Source organism: Pristis pectinata, chromosome 6 (assembly GCF_009764475.1).
Source record: "Pristis pectinata isolate sPriPec2 chromosome 6, sPriPec2.1.pri, whole genome shotgun sequence".
NCBI classification, from domain to species: Eukaryota; Metazoa; Chordata; class Chondrichthyes; order Rhinopristiformes; family Pristidae; genus Pristis; species Pristis pectinata.
The window spans coordinates 39145205-39164041 of NC_067410.1; the positions used below are offsets into that span (position 1 = coordinate 39145205).

Below are 18837 nucleotides of genomic sequence, written 5' to 3' on the forward strand. Positions count from 1 at the left end.
ACTCCTGGGAAGTGACTGCTCAAAGGAGAAGCATCTGGGATGGTATTGAGAACTTTGATCCCATTATCGGGAGCACACAGAATCCTGACGTAAAAGCACCACCTCACAAACTACCCACCAGCCTGCCCCATGAGGAGCCTTCTGACCCATCTTTGGAAGAGTTTGCACTTCGTACACTGGCCTCATCAGTCACATCAGAACCCCCAAGAAAAACAGGGGGAAAGGAAGTCACCCTCGATATCCAAAGGACTGCCAAAGAAGAGAAGATGTAATACCACAGCATCCTCTGCACTTGTTAGATGGGATGCAAGTATAGTTTCTCAGCTGACTGTGTCAGCCTGCAGTATGGTTGTGCACACATCGCTGGAGTAATACACCAAATGTGCTTTTGTGATGCAAGAAATATGCTGTAAGTAAATTTTAAAAACCATCTTTCCCTAACCCACTTTTTCTGGAGATAAGATCCTGATTAATACTGACATTCCACACTAACTCCACTTCCCACAGAATTGTTCGTTGGAAATGCATTTGAGTAAACCTGTCGAAGCGGCTGAGTGATTTATTCCCTGTTCCAGCTGCTTTGTGGTAATTAAAACAGAGATGGTACTGTTTCTGATCCTGCGTGCAAATCGATAGCAATGCTTGAAGCCTGGGGAATGATGGACATTGAGGGGTGGGGGTGACGGGACGTCTGGAATTTGTTCCATAGGCTGTAAGAACCTGCTGGAGTCATGGATGATAACAGGATGCCCAATTTTCTGATACAGCTCTGGCTGGCAGTAGTGAAGATCCCATATTCCTTCTCATGTCCCTCATCTCCCATAGCAGATTCTTCAGTTGAACAAGCTGCACATGATCAAAGCACGCACATTTAGCTTGTAACCCTCCCCTCACCGTAAACCCTCTCTTACTACATTCAGAGGGTAAAAAAAAACTCCACCTGCTCAGACAGCTGAATCAATATTGAAAAAAATGTTGATCTCCCAGTCACTCATGGCTACCAGCTCAGATGGCAATCCTTTGGTGCCTCCTTCAACATTAGATCAGCTGCATGGACAGGTGGGAGTTCTTTGCATACTGTAGAGGGTGGTAAGGGTGCAAACGGTGTGATTACAGATATACGTGACCTACAGTGTGGAAAACAGTCGGCAAGGTTCCAGCTCCCCAGAGGACAAGGTAACACAGGACTTCCTTTCAAGCATTTAGTTGAACATAGAACATTACAGCACAGTACAGGCCCTTCAGCCCACAATGTTGTGCCGACATTTTATCCTGCCCTCATATCCGTCTAACCCTTCCCACCCACATCATCCTCCATTTCTCTATCATTCATGTGTCTAAGAGTCTCTTACATGTCCCTAATGTATCTACACCCACAACCTCTGCCGGCAGTGTGTTCCACGCACCCACCACTCTCTGTGTGAAAGACTTACCTCTGACATCCCACCCCCACCCCCCAAAACAATCTGACAAACAGCCTCCTGGGATAATGATGTGAGGGTGCTTCACAGAAAATTTAAACCAAATGGATTTGTTTCATGAGGGAGCCTAAATTTTCAGCCTTGGAGCTGTATTTATTTTTACTAGTGATATTCTTCACAATTGTTTATAACTTTATGCAAATTCACTCTCGGTTCTCCAAAACAATTTGCAATGTAAAATTAGAAATGCCATTCTCTTACAAATGAATGGAGAGAGAGAAAGGAAGCTGGAAACAGTTGACCCTTCAGACTAATGTCAATTGTTGAAAGTTACTGTAATTTATCATCAGAAACAGAGACTGGGAACTTTGACAATACGAGCTAATCAAACTACGCCAGCACTTGAAGACTGCGTCATACCTGACCAACTGTTGAACCGTCCGAAGTGTTCACTAGCCTGTGTGAGAAAGTATCTATGTATTACTTACATATATGGACTTCTAAAGGGCATTTGATAATGAAAGCACACAAAATCCTTGTGGCATGGTTGGTAATTGGCTGCGAGGTGGGAAAAAGAGATTCGAGGTCAACAGTGTATTCTTTGACTGCTGAGATGTGACAAGTGAATGCAATGCACAGCGGCATTCCGTTACGTTGTGACAGAAAGAATCAAATTCCATTATACGTTCCAGTCAAAGTGACTCCTTTTTTTTTCAGGGTGCTCTCGTTATATTAGGTCCCAATCACCTTTCATTCCTGAAATCACTGACGGACATTGGCTCCCAGTTAAGCAGCATCTCAATTTTAGAATTCTCATCCTTGTTTTCAAATCTTTTCTGCATCGCTTATTGTGTACGGTAGTGTAGCAGTTAGCGTAACGCTTTACAGTGCCAGTGACTCGGGTTCAATTCTGGCCACTGTCTGTAAAGAGTTTGTACGTTCTCTTCGTGCCATTGTGGGTTTCCTCCGGATGCCTCCCACATCTTAAAGGGTTAGGAAGTTGTGGGCACACTATGTTGGCACCGGAAGTGTGCCGACACTTGCGGACTGCTGCCAGAACACTCTACGCAAAAGATGGATTTCACCGTGTGTTTCGATGTATGTGTGACTAATAAAGGTATCTTATCTATAAAATCAGATAGGTTTTCAAAACACATTTGATGAAGTTCTGCACTTGAGATTGGTGGGTGGAGTTGACTGGCAATCATGAGAAATGAAATTCATTAGGAACAATTTGATCGAGAGTTGAGATGGAGAAGTATTTTTAGATTTTCAGGACAATGGCAAATTATATTTAACTGCTTGGTAGAAAAAGGCAATTAAATTTAATTGTAAGGTATCCTGTTCTAAATATCAGATGGGAACAAAGTCACAGGTGTAGACCAATTAAAGAGATTTTGGAACCCAAGCACCCATCATCCAAAACACTCTCATCAGTGCAAAAGAAAATCAAAAACGTATTTTATTTATATAAATCAGTCAAACACAACCTCAACTCAGGAATTATAAACTAGTCATGAGAAAGCATTGTGATGATTCACCAGCATTAAGGAAAAAAGCCGGCTAAGACAGAAGAAACTTGAATTTTTTTTTCAGCCAATGTTGTGCACTAGGATGTGTGCCAAAATGAAGCATGCTTGTCCTTTTTAGGTTATACCCGGTTTCTGCATTATTAGCTACAAGACACAAAGGCTGAGAGGCACATGAAAATGTTTTGAATGGGGAAGCTGAATGACAATACATTTTGTCTGAATTATGATTCCTACTGTTTTGTAGAATGGATATTATGTTAATTGTCTAATTGGTTAAGCCTCTTATTTCAAAATCACTGAACTATGTGTGTTCCAGGCTGGTTCCCTGAGCTTTAATACCATGAAATGGTAACCAATTTATCTAATTGGAAGTATTTCAGTTAGTTCATATACTTTCTTCTGACAGCTCATTGTAGCATCTTAAATCAGCTTGGTGAAATTGTCTGAAAGCATCAGATATCGAAGTACAGTGGTTTTGATTGATTGCTATGGCTGAGATCTGTGAAAAGGTGCAGAGTTACTGACTGATCACAGATTCCTCATGGTCTGCTAGGTGATCAGACATCTCCCATCGGGGATTATTTGCAATTACCCAGGCACAGTTGGTGAATCTAGGATTCACAGCGAGTATAAAGACTGGAATAGTTTGATTACTGACAATGTTCTGCCTTACATGCAATGAACAATTATTTTCTGAGATCCAGTTATGCTGAATTATAGCTCAGGTAACACATTGTTGGTCCAACATATTGTAAAAGAGAGCTAATTTTTTTTTAGCAATTCTGCACTATTTTTAAAGCGCTAAACACTTACCAATTCAATGCAAAACAAACTGTTGGTTTAAATGTATTTATTCAATCTACCTGTCAAAAATGAGGAAAATCACTTGCCAGTATGTGATACATTCCAATAATATGGCATACAGCTGCAAGAATTCTCTGATCCTCTTTGGTGCTATTATTCAGAAATAAATTTTCAGGAAAAATACTGTCTTTTTGTTTGAGATGAAGACTACTTGCTGGAATGCCCAATTTAAATCTGAGTGGAATTTCCAATAGAATTTTAGATCAGGAAGCATCAAGAATTATTTTGGAAATTAGCTTACAGGAAGGTAGGAATGATTTACTTCCATTATCAAACAATAAAATTCTCACTTCCACTCACCCCACTCCCGATCACTCACTCACTCACTCACTCACTCACTCACTCACTCACTCACTCACACACACACACACACACACACACAAACACACACACACACACACACACAAACACACACCCACCCACCCACCCACCCACCCCGCAAAGGATTGAGAAAACAAACCAACTAAGACGTTCTTAAAGGAAGGAAGATATTTACTTGGGTATTAAAGAAATGGAGAAAGGTGAAGCAAAAGGTACCATATCTATTAGAAATAAGAAGTCAATACTCATTGGGATGAATGACTCATTCTTGTTTCTGTGCTTCTAAGAAACAATGTTTTATACATGGGTTAGTGTTTTTAATCTTTCTTCCATATGGAATGATAGGCTACAGGATGCTCCTGTTGTGATAAATGATATCGGTCCACTGTGCTAATGCCATAATGCATACTGACCAAACAATGCAGATGAATGGTCAGTCATTAGTTAAAAACAAGGTCTTTTTAAAACATTCAAAATAAAGTGCAGTTTTATCAAAACATTCTTGGGGGGGGGGGGTTACGAAAATTAACAGACAACTTTACAGGCACCAAGAGTTAAAAACTCAAACCATTTTGATCTAGCACTAAATCGAGTGGCAATACAATAAAGAAGCAGTTGAGAAACAATCTGAGTTGAATAGACACATTAACAAAATGTGAAGTGTCACAGGAACGTTTTCAACTTTCAATGAAATTTACAATGTAGCCACATTGGCATTTGCAAAGTGAACAAATAAGTGATACAAACAGAGACTTAAGAGACTGTAGATGCTGGAATCTGGAGCCAAAGGCAAACTGCTGGAGGAACTCAGTAGGTCAAGCAGCATCTGTGGAGGCAAGGGGATAGTAGATGTTTCGGGTCAAGACCGTGTGTCAGGACTGGTCTTGTCCTGGAGCAATGATATAAACAGTATATTCCTCCTGTCATCCTTCTTTAGATGATTCTGTGTTCATCAAGATAATGAAAAGGGACATTTTTGACTTTGGGCACACAGAATGTGCAACAAGCTTTCTCAAGTCAAATACAACAAGATGAGCAAAGCAGTAATGAGTTAATTGGTCAGATAAATGATCAATCAACTGATAATTAATCTTGGACTTTCTTCCTTGTCAATTATCTTCATCTATTTTCTGGCATTGCTTCCACTCCTGAACAATTTGAAACCTCACTGGAACGTTTCACACTTTGTCCAAGTAAATATTTTTCAAGTGTAAATTCTGACAATGACCAATGAGCCTCACTTAAATTCCAGTGTACTCTACATTTTTGGGAAGCAAAAGGAAGGGAAAATGAACAGAGTCAAAATTCCCACGAGGTGATGTGACAAATGAACAGTCTACTCTGGAAAATGATCATTTACCTACAATTGTTTCATACCATCAGTGAACATGCAACTTTATTTAAATTGTTTTAAATTATTGTAAAAATGAAAACATTTCTCCTTTTTGCTAAGGAACTGACTTGACATTTTCAGATAATGAGTTGTCCCAGATTTAGAGCCTATTCCAACATAATGAATTTTATGGATGGATTCTGCCAGAAAATGTACTGTTCTATATTTTGACTCCTCCCAAGTTAACCCAAATTATTTCATTTTTAAATTCCTACTCCAACATAAAGAATTATTTGTCTTTATGTTGGGTGTTAAATTGGGGGGAGGGGGAGGATGAAGAAATATAGAGAGACACGTAGCTAAACAAAGGCCTGGAGAAAGAGCCAAAAAACACAGACAGAGAATGAAAGTGAGAAATCAACAACAGAAGAAGAGATATACAAGGATACTTTTATAGATCATCTAGTCCAAGGAATATAAATCAAAGAAAACGAATTAGCACATCCAGTCTTTTCAAGAAAAATACGTTCGTTCGGAAGTTGGAATACCCTCATAAACAATGATACAGTATTTTTCTCAAAGGTACAATACTAAACTGAAACGTTCCAACAGTTTAGCTGAAAGAATAAATACTTTATATTGCTACTCTTTGTTTTTATTGTTACCTGTTGTATTTTGAAAGTTTTATTTTAATGGAGGATTAAACAATCATTTGTGTTTACATACCTGCAGGTTGTGTTGTGTGCTTTTCCGAAGGCACACTAGGATGACTTTTGCCCACTTTATTTCGAGCTGATACATGGAACTGGTAGGTTACGTAAGGGGAGAGTTGCAACACCACTGAAGTTTGACTTCTATTAACTCTAGCCTTTTCATGCCATCTTCCAGGTTCAAATGTATTTTCCTCCACAATAAACTCTAAAAACATTCACAGGTAAAATAAACCCATTAAGTAACATGCAGAATTCAAGAATTAAAAAATGAAATGCTGCAGTTGTTGAAAATCTGAAATAAAAAAGACTGCTATAAATACTCAGCAAGATGAGCCATCCCCCTGGAGAAAGAAACAAAGCTAAAATTTCAGTTTGATGAACTTTCATTGTATAATGCAAAATCCAATTATTATGAGATACAAATTAATGCCAGTTTATTTGTATTTGTATACCTTGATGACTCACACATCGGTAAGTGCTTCAGGCCACAGGTGAAGATTTTACTGTGATACAGCAATTAATGATAAAAACAGCATACACAGAAATTTGCTGGACTAACGTTTCACACAACAACTGAGATTTTGTGACTCTGTATTTGAAGCTGTAGTGTTTGCTTACCATTGAATAAAAGCTTAAGTTTCAATAATATGCACATTCCATTTTAAACTGTTTGCATATTTTTCATAAAATTCAAGGAATATGTTTAAAGACTGTAAAAATATTTGTCCATCAAAAATATATTAAAAAGATTAAATAACTGGCTGGCATGTGGTATTTGGCATAATTGATTTCTACAGCAGAAAATATGTTTACAAATCCTAGCAACCAAGTTTATTGCAGATAAAGCCAATTACAAAAGATTTTTTGCATGCACCCCCAGTGATATTGTCAATCGTGAAAGGGAACTATTTCCTCCTCCTCCTGCAGGAAGCAACACCACAAACACTTTTTTGTTACTGTTATACTTTGGGCAAAATCCAATGTATCTACCAAATAATCTAACTCCAAAGAGGATCCTTTACTCTTGTTTATTTCTATCCACTTCAGGCTTTGTTCTTGCTGCTTTAAACATTTAGCCCCATTCACTCTTACTTCATCTGCAAGTCCAAAGTCATCCAAACTGGAAAAATTCACATCCATTTACTGAGCATCTGACTGAAATCTGAACTTTCAATTATTTACCATGATGCTTCTCTGAGCATCACTTTAAAAGAAAGAAAAATGTACATAAAATATAAAGCTTAACCTACCTGTTATGGGAGTATTGTGGCTATAACCAGGTTCCCATGTTAATCTTACGCTCCTGTTTTGCAGAACAGACAATTTCAAATCTTCTGGTGGCTCTGGAACGTCTATCAGAAATAACCTTTTTAAATGCCAATAATTCTTGCAAAAGCAGTTCATACTTAATATTGAAAACAAAATGTGTTAAATATTCTATGTGTTTTGCCAGAGGATAAATTGACTTTGGCATATTCTGTTTTGAGATAATGATAAAACCTTCCAGACAGTCTATAAATAACGAAACAAAAATGCATAATAATAAATAAAAATCAATACTTGTACATCTTTTGGTTGCTTCATGTAGTTTGTACCTGTGGCACTGACTATGTCATGCTGTTACCAACTTCCTGAGATTAACAAAAATCAATAGTTTGCGTTGTGTTGAAATGGATTTATTTGCAGTATCACAAACTACCAGCAGGTAATGAAAAAATTCTGAGGAAAAGGAGTCAGGATAATTGTCTTGCATGTAAAAAAAAACAAAACAGCAATTTGTAACATTCCAGTACCAGAAGCATGTATAAACAGTTTACAATGATGAACTACAAAAGATGGTTCACCCAATAAAACTGCCACATAAAAAAATAATTTGACAGCTAATAATTTGCCTGCTCATAAAAATATTACTTTATGACTTCTATAATTATGTAACACTAATTTTTTATTCGAACATAGAACAGTACGGCACAGCCGTACTTCAGCCCCCATGATGTTGTGCCGACCTATATAAACCTTATCCACATTCTATCTATCTACTTCTCTACTTCACCTCCCATAACCCTCTATTTTTCTTTCCTCCATGTGCCTTTTAAGAGCCCCTTAAATGACCCTATCATATCGAGCCCTACCACCACCCCTGGCAGTGTATTCCAGGCACCCACCACTCTCTGTGTGAAAAACCTACCTCTGACATCTCCCCTGAACTTTCCTCCACGCACCTTAAATGGATGACCTCTAGCCTTGGCCATTACTGCCCTGGGTAAAAGATACTGGCTGTCCACTCTGTCTCTGCCTCTCATAATCTTACATACCTCTATCAAGTCTCCTCCCATCCTCTGTCGCTCCAAAGAGAAAATCCTTAATTCACTCAACCTCTCCTCAAAAGACACGTTTTCCAGTTCAGGCAACATCCTAGTAAATCTCTGCACCCTCTCCAAAGCTTCCACATTCTTCCTATAATGTGACAACCAGAGTCTTATAGAGCTGCAGCATTACCTCTCGGCCCTTGAACTCAGTCCCCTGACTAAAGAAGGCCACCACACCATATGTCTTCTTAACAACCCTATCAAGTTGCATGGCAACTTTGAGGGATCTATGTAATTGGAACACAAGATCTTTCTATTCTTCCACACTGCTCAGAATCCTGCAATTAACCTTGTACTCTGCCTTCAAGTTCAATTTTCCAAAGTGCATCATTTCACAATTCTCTGGATTGAACTCCATCTACTACTTCTCCGCCCAGCTCTGCATTCTGTCTATATCCCATTGCAACCTACGACAACCTTCTGCACTATCTACGACACCACCAACCTTCGAGTCATCTGTAAACTTACCAACCCACTCTTCTACTTCTTCATCCAAGTCATTTATAAAAATCATAATGAGTAGGGGTCCCAAAACAGATCCCTGCAGAACACCACTGGTCACCAACCTCCAGGTCAAATACTCTCTTTTTACAACCACCCTCTGCCTTCTGTGGGCAAGCCAATTCCGAATCCACACAGCCAATTCTCCATGGATCCCATACCTCAACACTTTCTGAATGAGCCTACTATGGGGAACCTTGTCAAATGCCTTGCTAAGATCCATATATACCACATCCACCGCACTACCTTCATCAATTTGTCTTGTCACTTCCTCAAAAAACTCTATTAGGCTCATGAGGCATGACCTGCTCTTCACAAAGCCATGTTGACTATCCCTAATAAGACTATGCTTCTCCAAATGCTCATAAATCCTGTCCCTAGAAATCCTCTCCAATAATTTGCCCACCATCGATGTAAGACTCATTGGTCTATAATTCCCAGAATTATCTCTTTTACCTTTCTTGAACAATGGAACAATGTTTGCCATCCTCCAATCCTTCGGTACCACTCATGTGGCCAGGGAAGACTCAAAGATCATCGTTAATGCCTCAGCAATCTCTTCCCATCACTTCCCAGAGTAACCTGGGGTATATCCTATCCAATCCTGGGGACTTACAGTATCTATCCTAATGGTTTTTGGTAGCTCCAACACTGCTTCTTTCTTAACCTTGACATGCTCCAACATTTGTCTGTTCGATGCTGACCTCATATTCCTCTAAGACCCTCTCCCTGGTGAACACTGAAGCAAAGTATTCATTAAGGACCTCCCCTACCTCCAGACATGTTTTCCCCCTTTATCCCTGAGTGGTCCTATCCTCACCCTAGTCAAGTTCTTGTTCTTCACATATGTGTAGAATGCCTTAGGATTTTCCTTAACCCTACTTGCCAAGGCCTTCTCATGTCTCCTTCTAGCTCTCCTAAGTCCCTTCTTAAGCTCCTTCCTGGCTAGCTTATAACTCTTAAGAGCCCTGTCTGATTTTTGCTTCCTAAGCCTTAAACATGCTTCCTTCTTCCTCTTGATGAAACCTTCCACCTCTCTTGTTAACCATGGCTCCTTCACCTGACCATCCTCTCCTTGTCTCAGTGGGACAAACCTATCCAGAACCCCATGTAAGTGGTCCCTAAACAACCTCCACATTTCTGCGGTGCATTCACCAGAGAACATTTGTTCCCAATTTACACTCTCGAGTTCCTGCCTAACATCGTAATTTGTCTTTCACCAATTAAATACTTGCCTATAATCTCTGCTCCGATCCGAGTCCGAGGCTATGCTAAAGGTCAGGGAATTATGGTCACTATCCCCAAAATGCTTGCCCACCGAGAGGTGTATCACCTGCTAAGGTTCATTGCCTAGTACTAGATCCAGCATGGCCTCTCCTCTAGTTGACCTGTCTACATACTGTGTCAGGAATCCTTTCTGTACACACCTAACAAATTCTGCCCCATCTAAACCTTTTACACTAAGGAGGTGCTCGTCAATATTATGGAAGTTGAAGACACCCATGATAAAAACACTGTTATTTTTGCACCATTCCAAAATCTGCCTATTTATCTGATCCTCAGTGTCCCGGTGGCTATTTGGGGGCCTATAGAATACTCCCAATAAAGTAATTGCTCCGTTCCCATTTCTGACTTCCACCCACACTGATTATGTAGATGATCCCTCCACGATGTCCTCCCTTCCTACAGCTGTGATACTATTCCTGATTAGCAATACCACCCCCCCCCCTTTTACCTCCCTCCCTGTCCCTTTTGAAACATCTAAACCCCAGAACCTCAAGCAGCCAATCCTGCCCTTGCAGCAGCCAAGTCTCTGTAATGGCTAGAACATCGTAATTCCATTTATTGATCCATGAATCAGTACGTGGAATTCTTAATACTTCTCACATTAAAGTAAACACATTTTAACCCATCCAACTGACTGCATTTATGCCCTTTCCCCTGCCTATCCTTCTTCACATTCTCTGTACACATCGCATCTACTTCTGTACCAACTGATCCATCACCTAACTTAACATTCAGTTCCCATCCCCCTGCCAACCTAGTTTAAATCCTCCCCAACAGACCTAGCAAGCTTGACCACAAGGACATTGGTCCCTCTCAAGTTCAGGTGTAACCCATCCCTTTTATACATGTCATACCATTCCCAGAAAAGATCCCAATGATCCACAAATCTGAAGCCTTGCCCCCCGCATCAACTCTTCAGCCATGCATTCATCTGCCGTATCTTCCTATTCTTCCTGGTGCATGGCACAGGCAGCAATCCAGAGATTACTACCCTTGAGGTCTCTTTTAGCTTCCTTCCTAACTAAATATCTTCATTCTTCAGGACCTCATCCCTGATTCTATCTGTGTCGTTGGTACTAATGTGTACCATGACTTCTGGATGCTCACCCTCCCCCTTAAGAATGCTGTGGACTTGATCAGAGGCATCCCTGACCCTGGCACGTAGGAGGCAACATACTATCTGGGAGTCTCACACGTCCACAGAATCTCCTGTCTGTTCCCCAAACCAATGAATCCCCTATCACTATAGCACTTTTCTTCACGCTCCCCCCCACCCCACCACCCCCGACTTCCCTTCTGAGCCACAGAGCCAGACTCAGCACCAGAGACCCAGCTGCTGTGGCTCTCCGACAGCATCCAAAACAATATATTGAGGGAAAAGGCCACTGGTGTATCCTGTACCAACTGCCTATTCCTTTTCCCTCTCCTAGGTGTAATGGCCTTCCAGTACCTCCTATCTGTCAGCTCCTCAGCTTCCCAAATGATCCAGAATTCATCCAGCTGCCACTCCAGCTCCCTAACACGGTCTGTAAGGAGCTGCAGCTGGATGCACATCTTGAAGGTGTAGTCATCAGGGACACTGGAGGTCTCCCTGACTTCCCACATCCTACAGGAGGAGCATACCACTGCCCTTACTGCCATTCACACTCTTTTATAACAAAGAAAATAACAAATAACAAAGAAAGAAAGAGAATCGACCAGAAGCCTCCGCTCACCTACTCCGCCTCTTTACACTGAAGCCTCTTGAGCTGGAGCTGGAGCCGAAGCCTCAGCTCCCCACTCTAACACTGTCCACTCACACAATGACCACTCCGAAATGGCCACTCCGCTGGACCCTGACTTCATTTTCCAATTAGCTAATCAAAAGTCCTATCAACTCACCACAGCAACAAGAGCAACAACAACAGGCCTACCTTTTTAAACTGCTTCCCATTCTCGTATTCCCTTTAGTTGTCGCGGTACTTACCACAAGATATTGTTAAAACCCTCTCTCTTTCACACACACACACATCCATCAACCACCCAGCTACACTCCAGGCAACTTGCAGCAGCCAATTAACCTGCTAGCATATCTTTAAAATTGGGAAGAAACCAGAGCACCTGAAGCAAACACATATGGTCACAAGGAGAACATGCAAGCTCCATACAGACTGCACCCCAGGTCAATATAGAATCTGAGTCAATGAAGCTGTGGGCAGCAGCAGTTGCTACTCCACTACTCTGCCAACTGAAACTCAATACAGGGAGGGAGCTCAATTAGGTTCTGCATCAGATGGTTGACATAGTCCATCCAGAGGGGTTGGTGAATGTAGAGTTAGGGTCTGCAATTTCTGCCAGGCATGGACAAGTCTTGCTTTTGTTATTGTTAAATTAGAGATATTTCATGCTCGATCTTAGCTTGATGAAAGGCAATCATCAAACAACATTGTAGTAGATGGGTGGTATAAAAGATCAACCAGGTGCCGAATAAGCTGGTATCTCTGAGAAGGTTGTAAGTTTCCAAGATACTGGAACATGTTATATGGCCATTTGGGAAGTAAATCTGATGCAAGAGACTGATTGATTGCGTTGGAACAAGTTGGAGTGAGGTCAAGTACAGGCAGTGGGCTGTGTGGAGACAGCAGAGATATACGGTATGGCCAAAGATATTGAAAATCTTTGAAGGATCTTGACAACAGGAAGTTGTGTATTTAATGGCAGCTGCAATTAATTAATTTTGGCAGATACTTAAGATATCATTTGGTTCAATGCATCCATTTAGAGTGCGAGTCAACACAAAAAGTGGTTGTATAACTCCAAAAAAAAGTGACAGGGTTATGAACAGGTCGGACAATATATGTGGAGTTGGCATTTCAGGAGAATGACCTTTCACAGAAGAATTGACAATGCTTTAGAGAGTGTGGAACAGTGTGGCTACATTCCTAGAAATGCATCCACAAGTTTATTGATCAAGAGATATTAATTCAAATCCTTGGTAGCTGGGAAATTTAATTTCCAGAAAATAAATTTGCAATGATAAGTTAGCATCAGTAATGGTGCTGGATTAATGAACACCCATTAGGTTCACTAGCATCCCTCAGGGAAATTAATCTGCCATCCTTACTCAGTCTGGCCTGTAATCAACTTTAGACCAACAAATATGATTGACTCTCAGCTGCTCCCTCAAATGGTCTAGCAAGCCATTCTGTACTGGTGGGCAATAATGCGTTGCCAGTAACACATGCAATGTCAACAAAGTCAATAAATAAGAAAATAAGTCTGACTACCAAACATGGTGAAGGAAGACATTGATGGGATTTTATGAACTTCCGTTTCAATTTTTCTGTGTACCACTAAAATTATAGTCTTTCATTACAATAAACCTTCACTTCTTGGAAGTAGAATTTTCTGTACTGAACTTTGGTGCTTTACATCAAAGTAATGTGGCTTGGTAATTCTCTGAAACACTTGTGACAGAGACTTTGCAAACTATGACCCTGCTTTAGCAATAGCCATGTAGACTTCTGATGAACAGTTTAACTTTCTTAATAAAGCAGATAAAACTGCCTGTATTTACATGAAGTGCTACACATGTTTAATGCATTAAATACAGAATACAAGTAAAGGACACACAAGTGGTACAGAACATGGAGATTTGTTCATTCCTCAAGAGCTGCATTGCTATTTACATTGTGCTGAAAGATACGCAAGTTCTTGTGTAGTTTCCAGTCCTTGAACAATTCACAATACATTCAAGAAAGACACTTTGAGTGTATGTATATTTACTGTATATGTGTGTATATATATCCCCAATGCTGAATTTGCTGATCTAAATTATTAAAACATTAGGAACAATTATCTTTAGGACCCCTGAGAAATAGATCTAAAAACTGGCCAGAACTCCCAAGCTGTGTGCAGGTACCCTGCTGTAATTGGCATGTTTGGACATTAGTTGAAACAGCATCATTTGTAGAGCTGCTGCCTTCTGAAGCTGAATAACTTGGTTATATTTGCCATGAACATCACAAGAACACAACAAAACAGGAGCTGGAGTAGGTAATCAGGCCCTTCAAGCCTGCCCCACCATTAAGTATGATCATGGCTGATCTATGCTGGCCTCAACTTTTCTTCTGTGCCATTTCTCCATAGCCCTCTATATTCCTCAATCCATCACATACTGTATCTATCCACTTCCACTTTAAATACTTTTAACAGAGTCATGCAGCACAGAAACAGGCCCTTCAGCCCAACTGGTCCATGCTGACCAAGATGCCCATCCAAGCTCGTCCCATTTGCCTGCATTTGGCCCATATCATTTTGAACCTTTCCTATCCATGTACTTGTCCAAGTATATTTTAAATGTTGTTCATGTACCTGCTTCAACCACTTCCTCTTCCACCATCCACCATGGCAGAGAATTCCAAAGATTCACCATACTCTGCGAGAAGAAATTTCTACGTATTTCAGTTTTAAGTGACCAGCCTCGTATCTTATAGTGATATCCTCTTCTGCAAGACTCTCCCACTAGTTTTCCCCCACTTATTTCCTTGTAACCTCTTCTCTCTCACAAACCCATTAACCCCCTCCCCCCTCACACCCAATTCTCCCACCACCCATCTACACTAGGGTAATTGACAACATCCTATTAACTTCTGCGAGACTCTCCCACTAGTGAAAGCATCCCAACATCAAGCCCCTTTAGGATCCTATATGTTTGAGTAAGGTCACCCTTCATTCTTCTGAACTCCAAGGAATTCTGGCCTAAATTATTTAGTCCCTCTTTGTGGGATAACCCTCTCATTTCAGGATTTAGTCTGGTGAATCTCCTTTTTACTGCCTCCAATCTTACTATAAACTTCCCCTCTCTGACCCTGACTGGTTGGTCCTCAGCAGAGCCTTCAGTTTCCTACCATGATTTTGCCACCTTACAGAATTTTGATTTTCGCATCCTGTTGAGCTCACTTTCTGATACCTTTGCCCCAGTGCCCAATGCTTCAGCCAAGAGTATCCTGCTCTAACTCCCATCCCATATGGTAGACCCATCATCAAAATTCATCACCTTCCTGGATCCCTTACTCTGACTTCTTGCTCTCCCTTGAAATGTTAATTTGTTTGACATAAGCCATCTCTGCTCATCTTTCCTTATCAATCCATTTCTGAACTTTGCAGCAAGTCTTTTACCTGAATCCAAACTGAATACAATGTAATAGCTGCTGACACAAGCAGAGGTGTTGCCTTGAACACTAGCATTTACTTAATGGAGGCTGATTGCCAACTATGTACCATCCATGTACCAACTATGTGCTATGTTCGTACATAGCCGTAGCCACCAACATCACCAGAATTTCCTCTCCTCTTCTGAAAATCTTCTCTCCAAAGCCTCCGACCTCAAATCTTGAACCACTGAAGTCCTTCTGGTGAAGGTACACCCACAATGCCTGGCAACAATGAAAGACTGATGATATATTTCCAAATCAGATGATATGGAACTTGGAGGAGGAGGTGGTGGTGTTGGGTGATAGGAGGATGGGAAATTGTGGGCACTGGGATTTGCCACACAGGTTTTGAGGATTAGAGTGGAATTGGTTGCACAGAGAAATAAGTAAATAAATTCAACGGACCTTCTCACCACAACCAGTGCTTCACGACTTGTTTCCAATTATGAGGAGCTGGTTGAGACAAGAGAGTGCAATGTGCTTCAGAATAAAGGGAACTGATCTCTCCCAGCACACAGAAAGGCATCATTACTTATGTCTCTCATGCAGAAAATGGCTGATCCTCACAACTGTGATTTGCAAAGGGAAATGTCCAATCAAATTTTCAGAGTGACATGATTCCAGTTGGAAACAAGCATTATCACACTCCACTGAAGGAAATAAAAACAATTTTCATCTGCATAGCTCTGAAAAAAGTACAGCTCCCTGTGATTGGAATTCTAGGTCAGTCAATTTTAAAATAAAAAAAATGCATTGAAAGTTCAACTATTTTAATCTTATATATAAGATAATATACTCACAACTTTAGTTTGCAATCCACAGAATGTTCAAACATTTAATTAAGATTTGGACATTTTCCTCAGGCGTGTGACAATAGATTGTAAACATCATTGATTTAGTTGAAATTTGCTTGCAAGCTACCTCATCTAAGGCCGTGCCTAAAAGCACAGACCTGGAATGTATTACTAATGCTTCAGCTGTTAATGTTTGAGCAATTCCATTTGGCGTTCGAAGCTGTCACACTGCAGACCTTAAATGAGGGTTGATCTTCTGTAATTGATCCTATTTGAATGATATTGTAATTCTTCGGTGTTGCTGAGAGCATCATTCTCACTTCTCGTGCTGGTTCACATCACATAACAAGTCTGAGGAGGATCTGCTCATTATAGCAGGCACAATTATGGAGAAAGTTGTGCATCTTAACAGTCAATAGTAGATATTTAATAACCAACTTTGAAATATTTGTCTTATATTGTTTAACAGTCAAATTATTTTTCATTATGCTGTTTTTATTGAACAGAATAGTGAGAAATAATTTGACTGATAAATAATATAAAACAAACATTTCAAAATTGCTATTCAAGTGTCACCAAAAGTTTGGCGGAGAAAAAAATATTTAATGTAGAGCAGAGAGCTCAGATCAAACAATTAACATTGGCATTATACGAAACAATTTGGAGTCTGTCGCTCTGTCAGAGAAGCAGGGTCAAGTGTTGTTTTTAAATATTACACCAAAGTGTGGAACAACATGGGTGATGGGAGCTTAGCTGGCAGACCCTCTCAAGATTCAACAGCCAGCACAGAGTACAGGCTGCAGCACTGCAGGGTGACAAGGCAAATCAAATACTGCGTGGATACCAATGTTGGGAATGCACAATTACAGTGTGGCATTTCACTTCTTTCTTGGAGAAAGATTTTGATCATGGAAAAAAAACTAAATGAAAAGGGGCAAGTTTTATCAAGGGTGTGTGCTAGGATTGAATGTAGATAGGTGCAGGGATTTAATTTGGAAAAGAACTATGCGCATTGGCATGTTAAAACTATTGACTTCCAGGGTTCTTGAAGGAGGGACAAGGGGATGTTACTGATGATCAGGCCATTCTATTGAGGGCATCCCTGATGTTATAATTACCAGCTCCCTCTCAATGCTTGGCATCTCCTCCACATTCCTCTTCCAACTTGAAAGCGATGACTGAGAAAGCAGTGTGAAAAGGAACGATATGAAACCCACTTCAAACCATGGATGTTTGCACTGATTTGTGAACCGTGGCCCAGTTTGTTCTCTTGTGCCAAATACCATCCGATTTAGCTCTCTTCAAAAAAACAATGCGTCTTAAATTTGAAATGTGCAGACCAGCTGAAATGCATTTAAAAGAATTCTTAAAACTATTCTGCTCTGAATTTGTAAAAAAAATCTGAAATAACTCTGCTTGCATTCCCTAAAATAGACAGAACTGCCCAGCTGTGCATTCTTTTAAAATGTCAACTCTGTTTACTTTTTTTTTAAAAAGTGACTGGCTCTTATCATTGTTTTAAGATTGAAACCACCTAGTCCTAATATGACTTCCTGGCAGTATCCCCAGTGACCGATCAAGCATGCAGCTCCTCCTGGACAATATGTTGTAACTATTTCTCTGATTCTCAAATACTCCAGCAACATAAAACTGCACAATTCTCAGGATTTAACTCTAAATTATGGCCTCAAATATCTTTTCTAGTTTCTATTTTCTTTAATTACTGGCAGTAACAAAGTTAATTCGTTTTGTTATCTGTTCAGCACCCAGCCGGGGATGTTGTTGTGTCACAGGATTCAGTTGTGATTGTGGGCAGCTCTCAAGGTTTACATAATTAAACACAAATGGTGACAGATCTTTTTGTTCTCAACACTAGTTATTTTGAAAGTACTTCAGAATTCAGTATTTAAATGAATGGTTGAGAAAGCAGCATGTCGAAAGCCATAATACTGATGTTGCTGATTTACAGTTTATGTAAGGCACAGTGCATTCTGTTATCTTAAAATAGTTGAACTGAAGATTAACCTGTGTATGTTTATATATTTATCTGCATCTTACCCCCATGATTTATCAGACATTCTCGGTACTACAACAGATGTGGCATCAAACAGTCCAGCTGACTCAGACCTATCTTTTTATAATATGCTTCTTTCAGGATAAGAACAGCACTAAATATCATTATCACTTCTCTGTTGTTACACCATTCCAAATAATTACTGGCAGGAAGTAAGCAGCCTAGGATAATTGACATAAACTGCAAAATTAGCAGGTTTCTTTAAGATCACAAGACAAGGGAGCAGAAGTAGGCCATTCGGCCCATCAAGTCTGCTCCAAAGAAAAGGGGAAAAAGAAAAAAGGAATGAGAACTGGGGGAGGATATCTGCTTCATGAGCAAAAGAAAACGCTATTCTAACCCCAATTTACGGCTTTATCCCCATATCCCTTGATACCTTGACTAATTAGATATCTATCTATCTCCTCCTTAAACGCCTCCAGTGATCTGGCCT

At 40.2% G+C, this 18837-nt stretch overlaps 1 protein-coding gene across 22 annotated transcripts in view; it reads right to left on the bottom strand.

Annotated features, from left to right (window-relative positions):
- Positions 1–18837, bottom strand: part of chl1b (cell adhesion molecule L1-like b) — a 689122-nt gene that overhangs the window by 232401 nt on the left and 437884 nt on the right. For all 22 annotated transcript variants that reach the window (XM_052017114.1, XM_052017111.1, XM_052017119.1 and 19 more), the window contains 2 exons: positions 7435–7536; positions 6198–6389 (listed from right to left, as the gene is read on the bottom strand). In XM_052017114.1, the coding sequence (XP_051873074.1) occupies positions 6198–6389; positions 7435–7536 (294 nt within the window). The remainder of the gene's footprint in view (positions 1–6197; positions 6390–7434; positions 7537–18837) is intronic.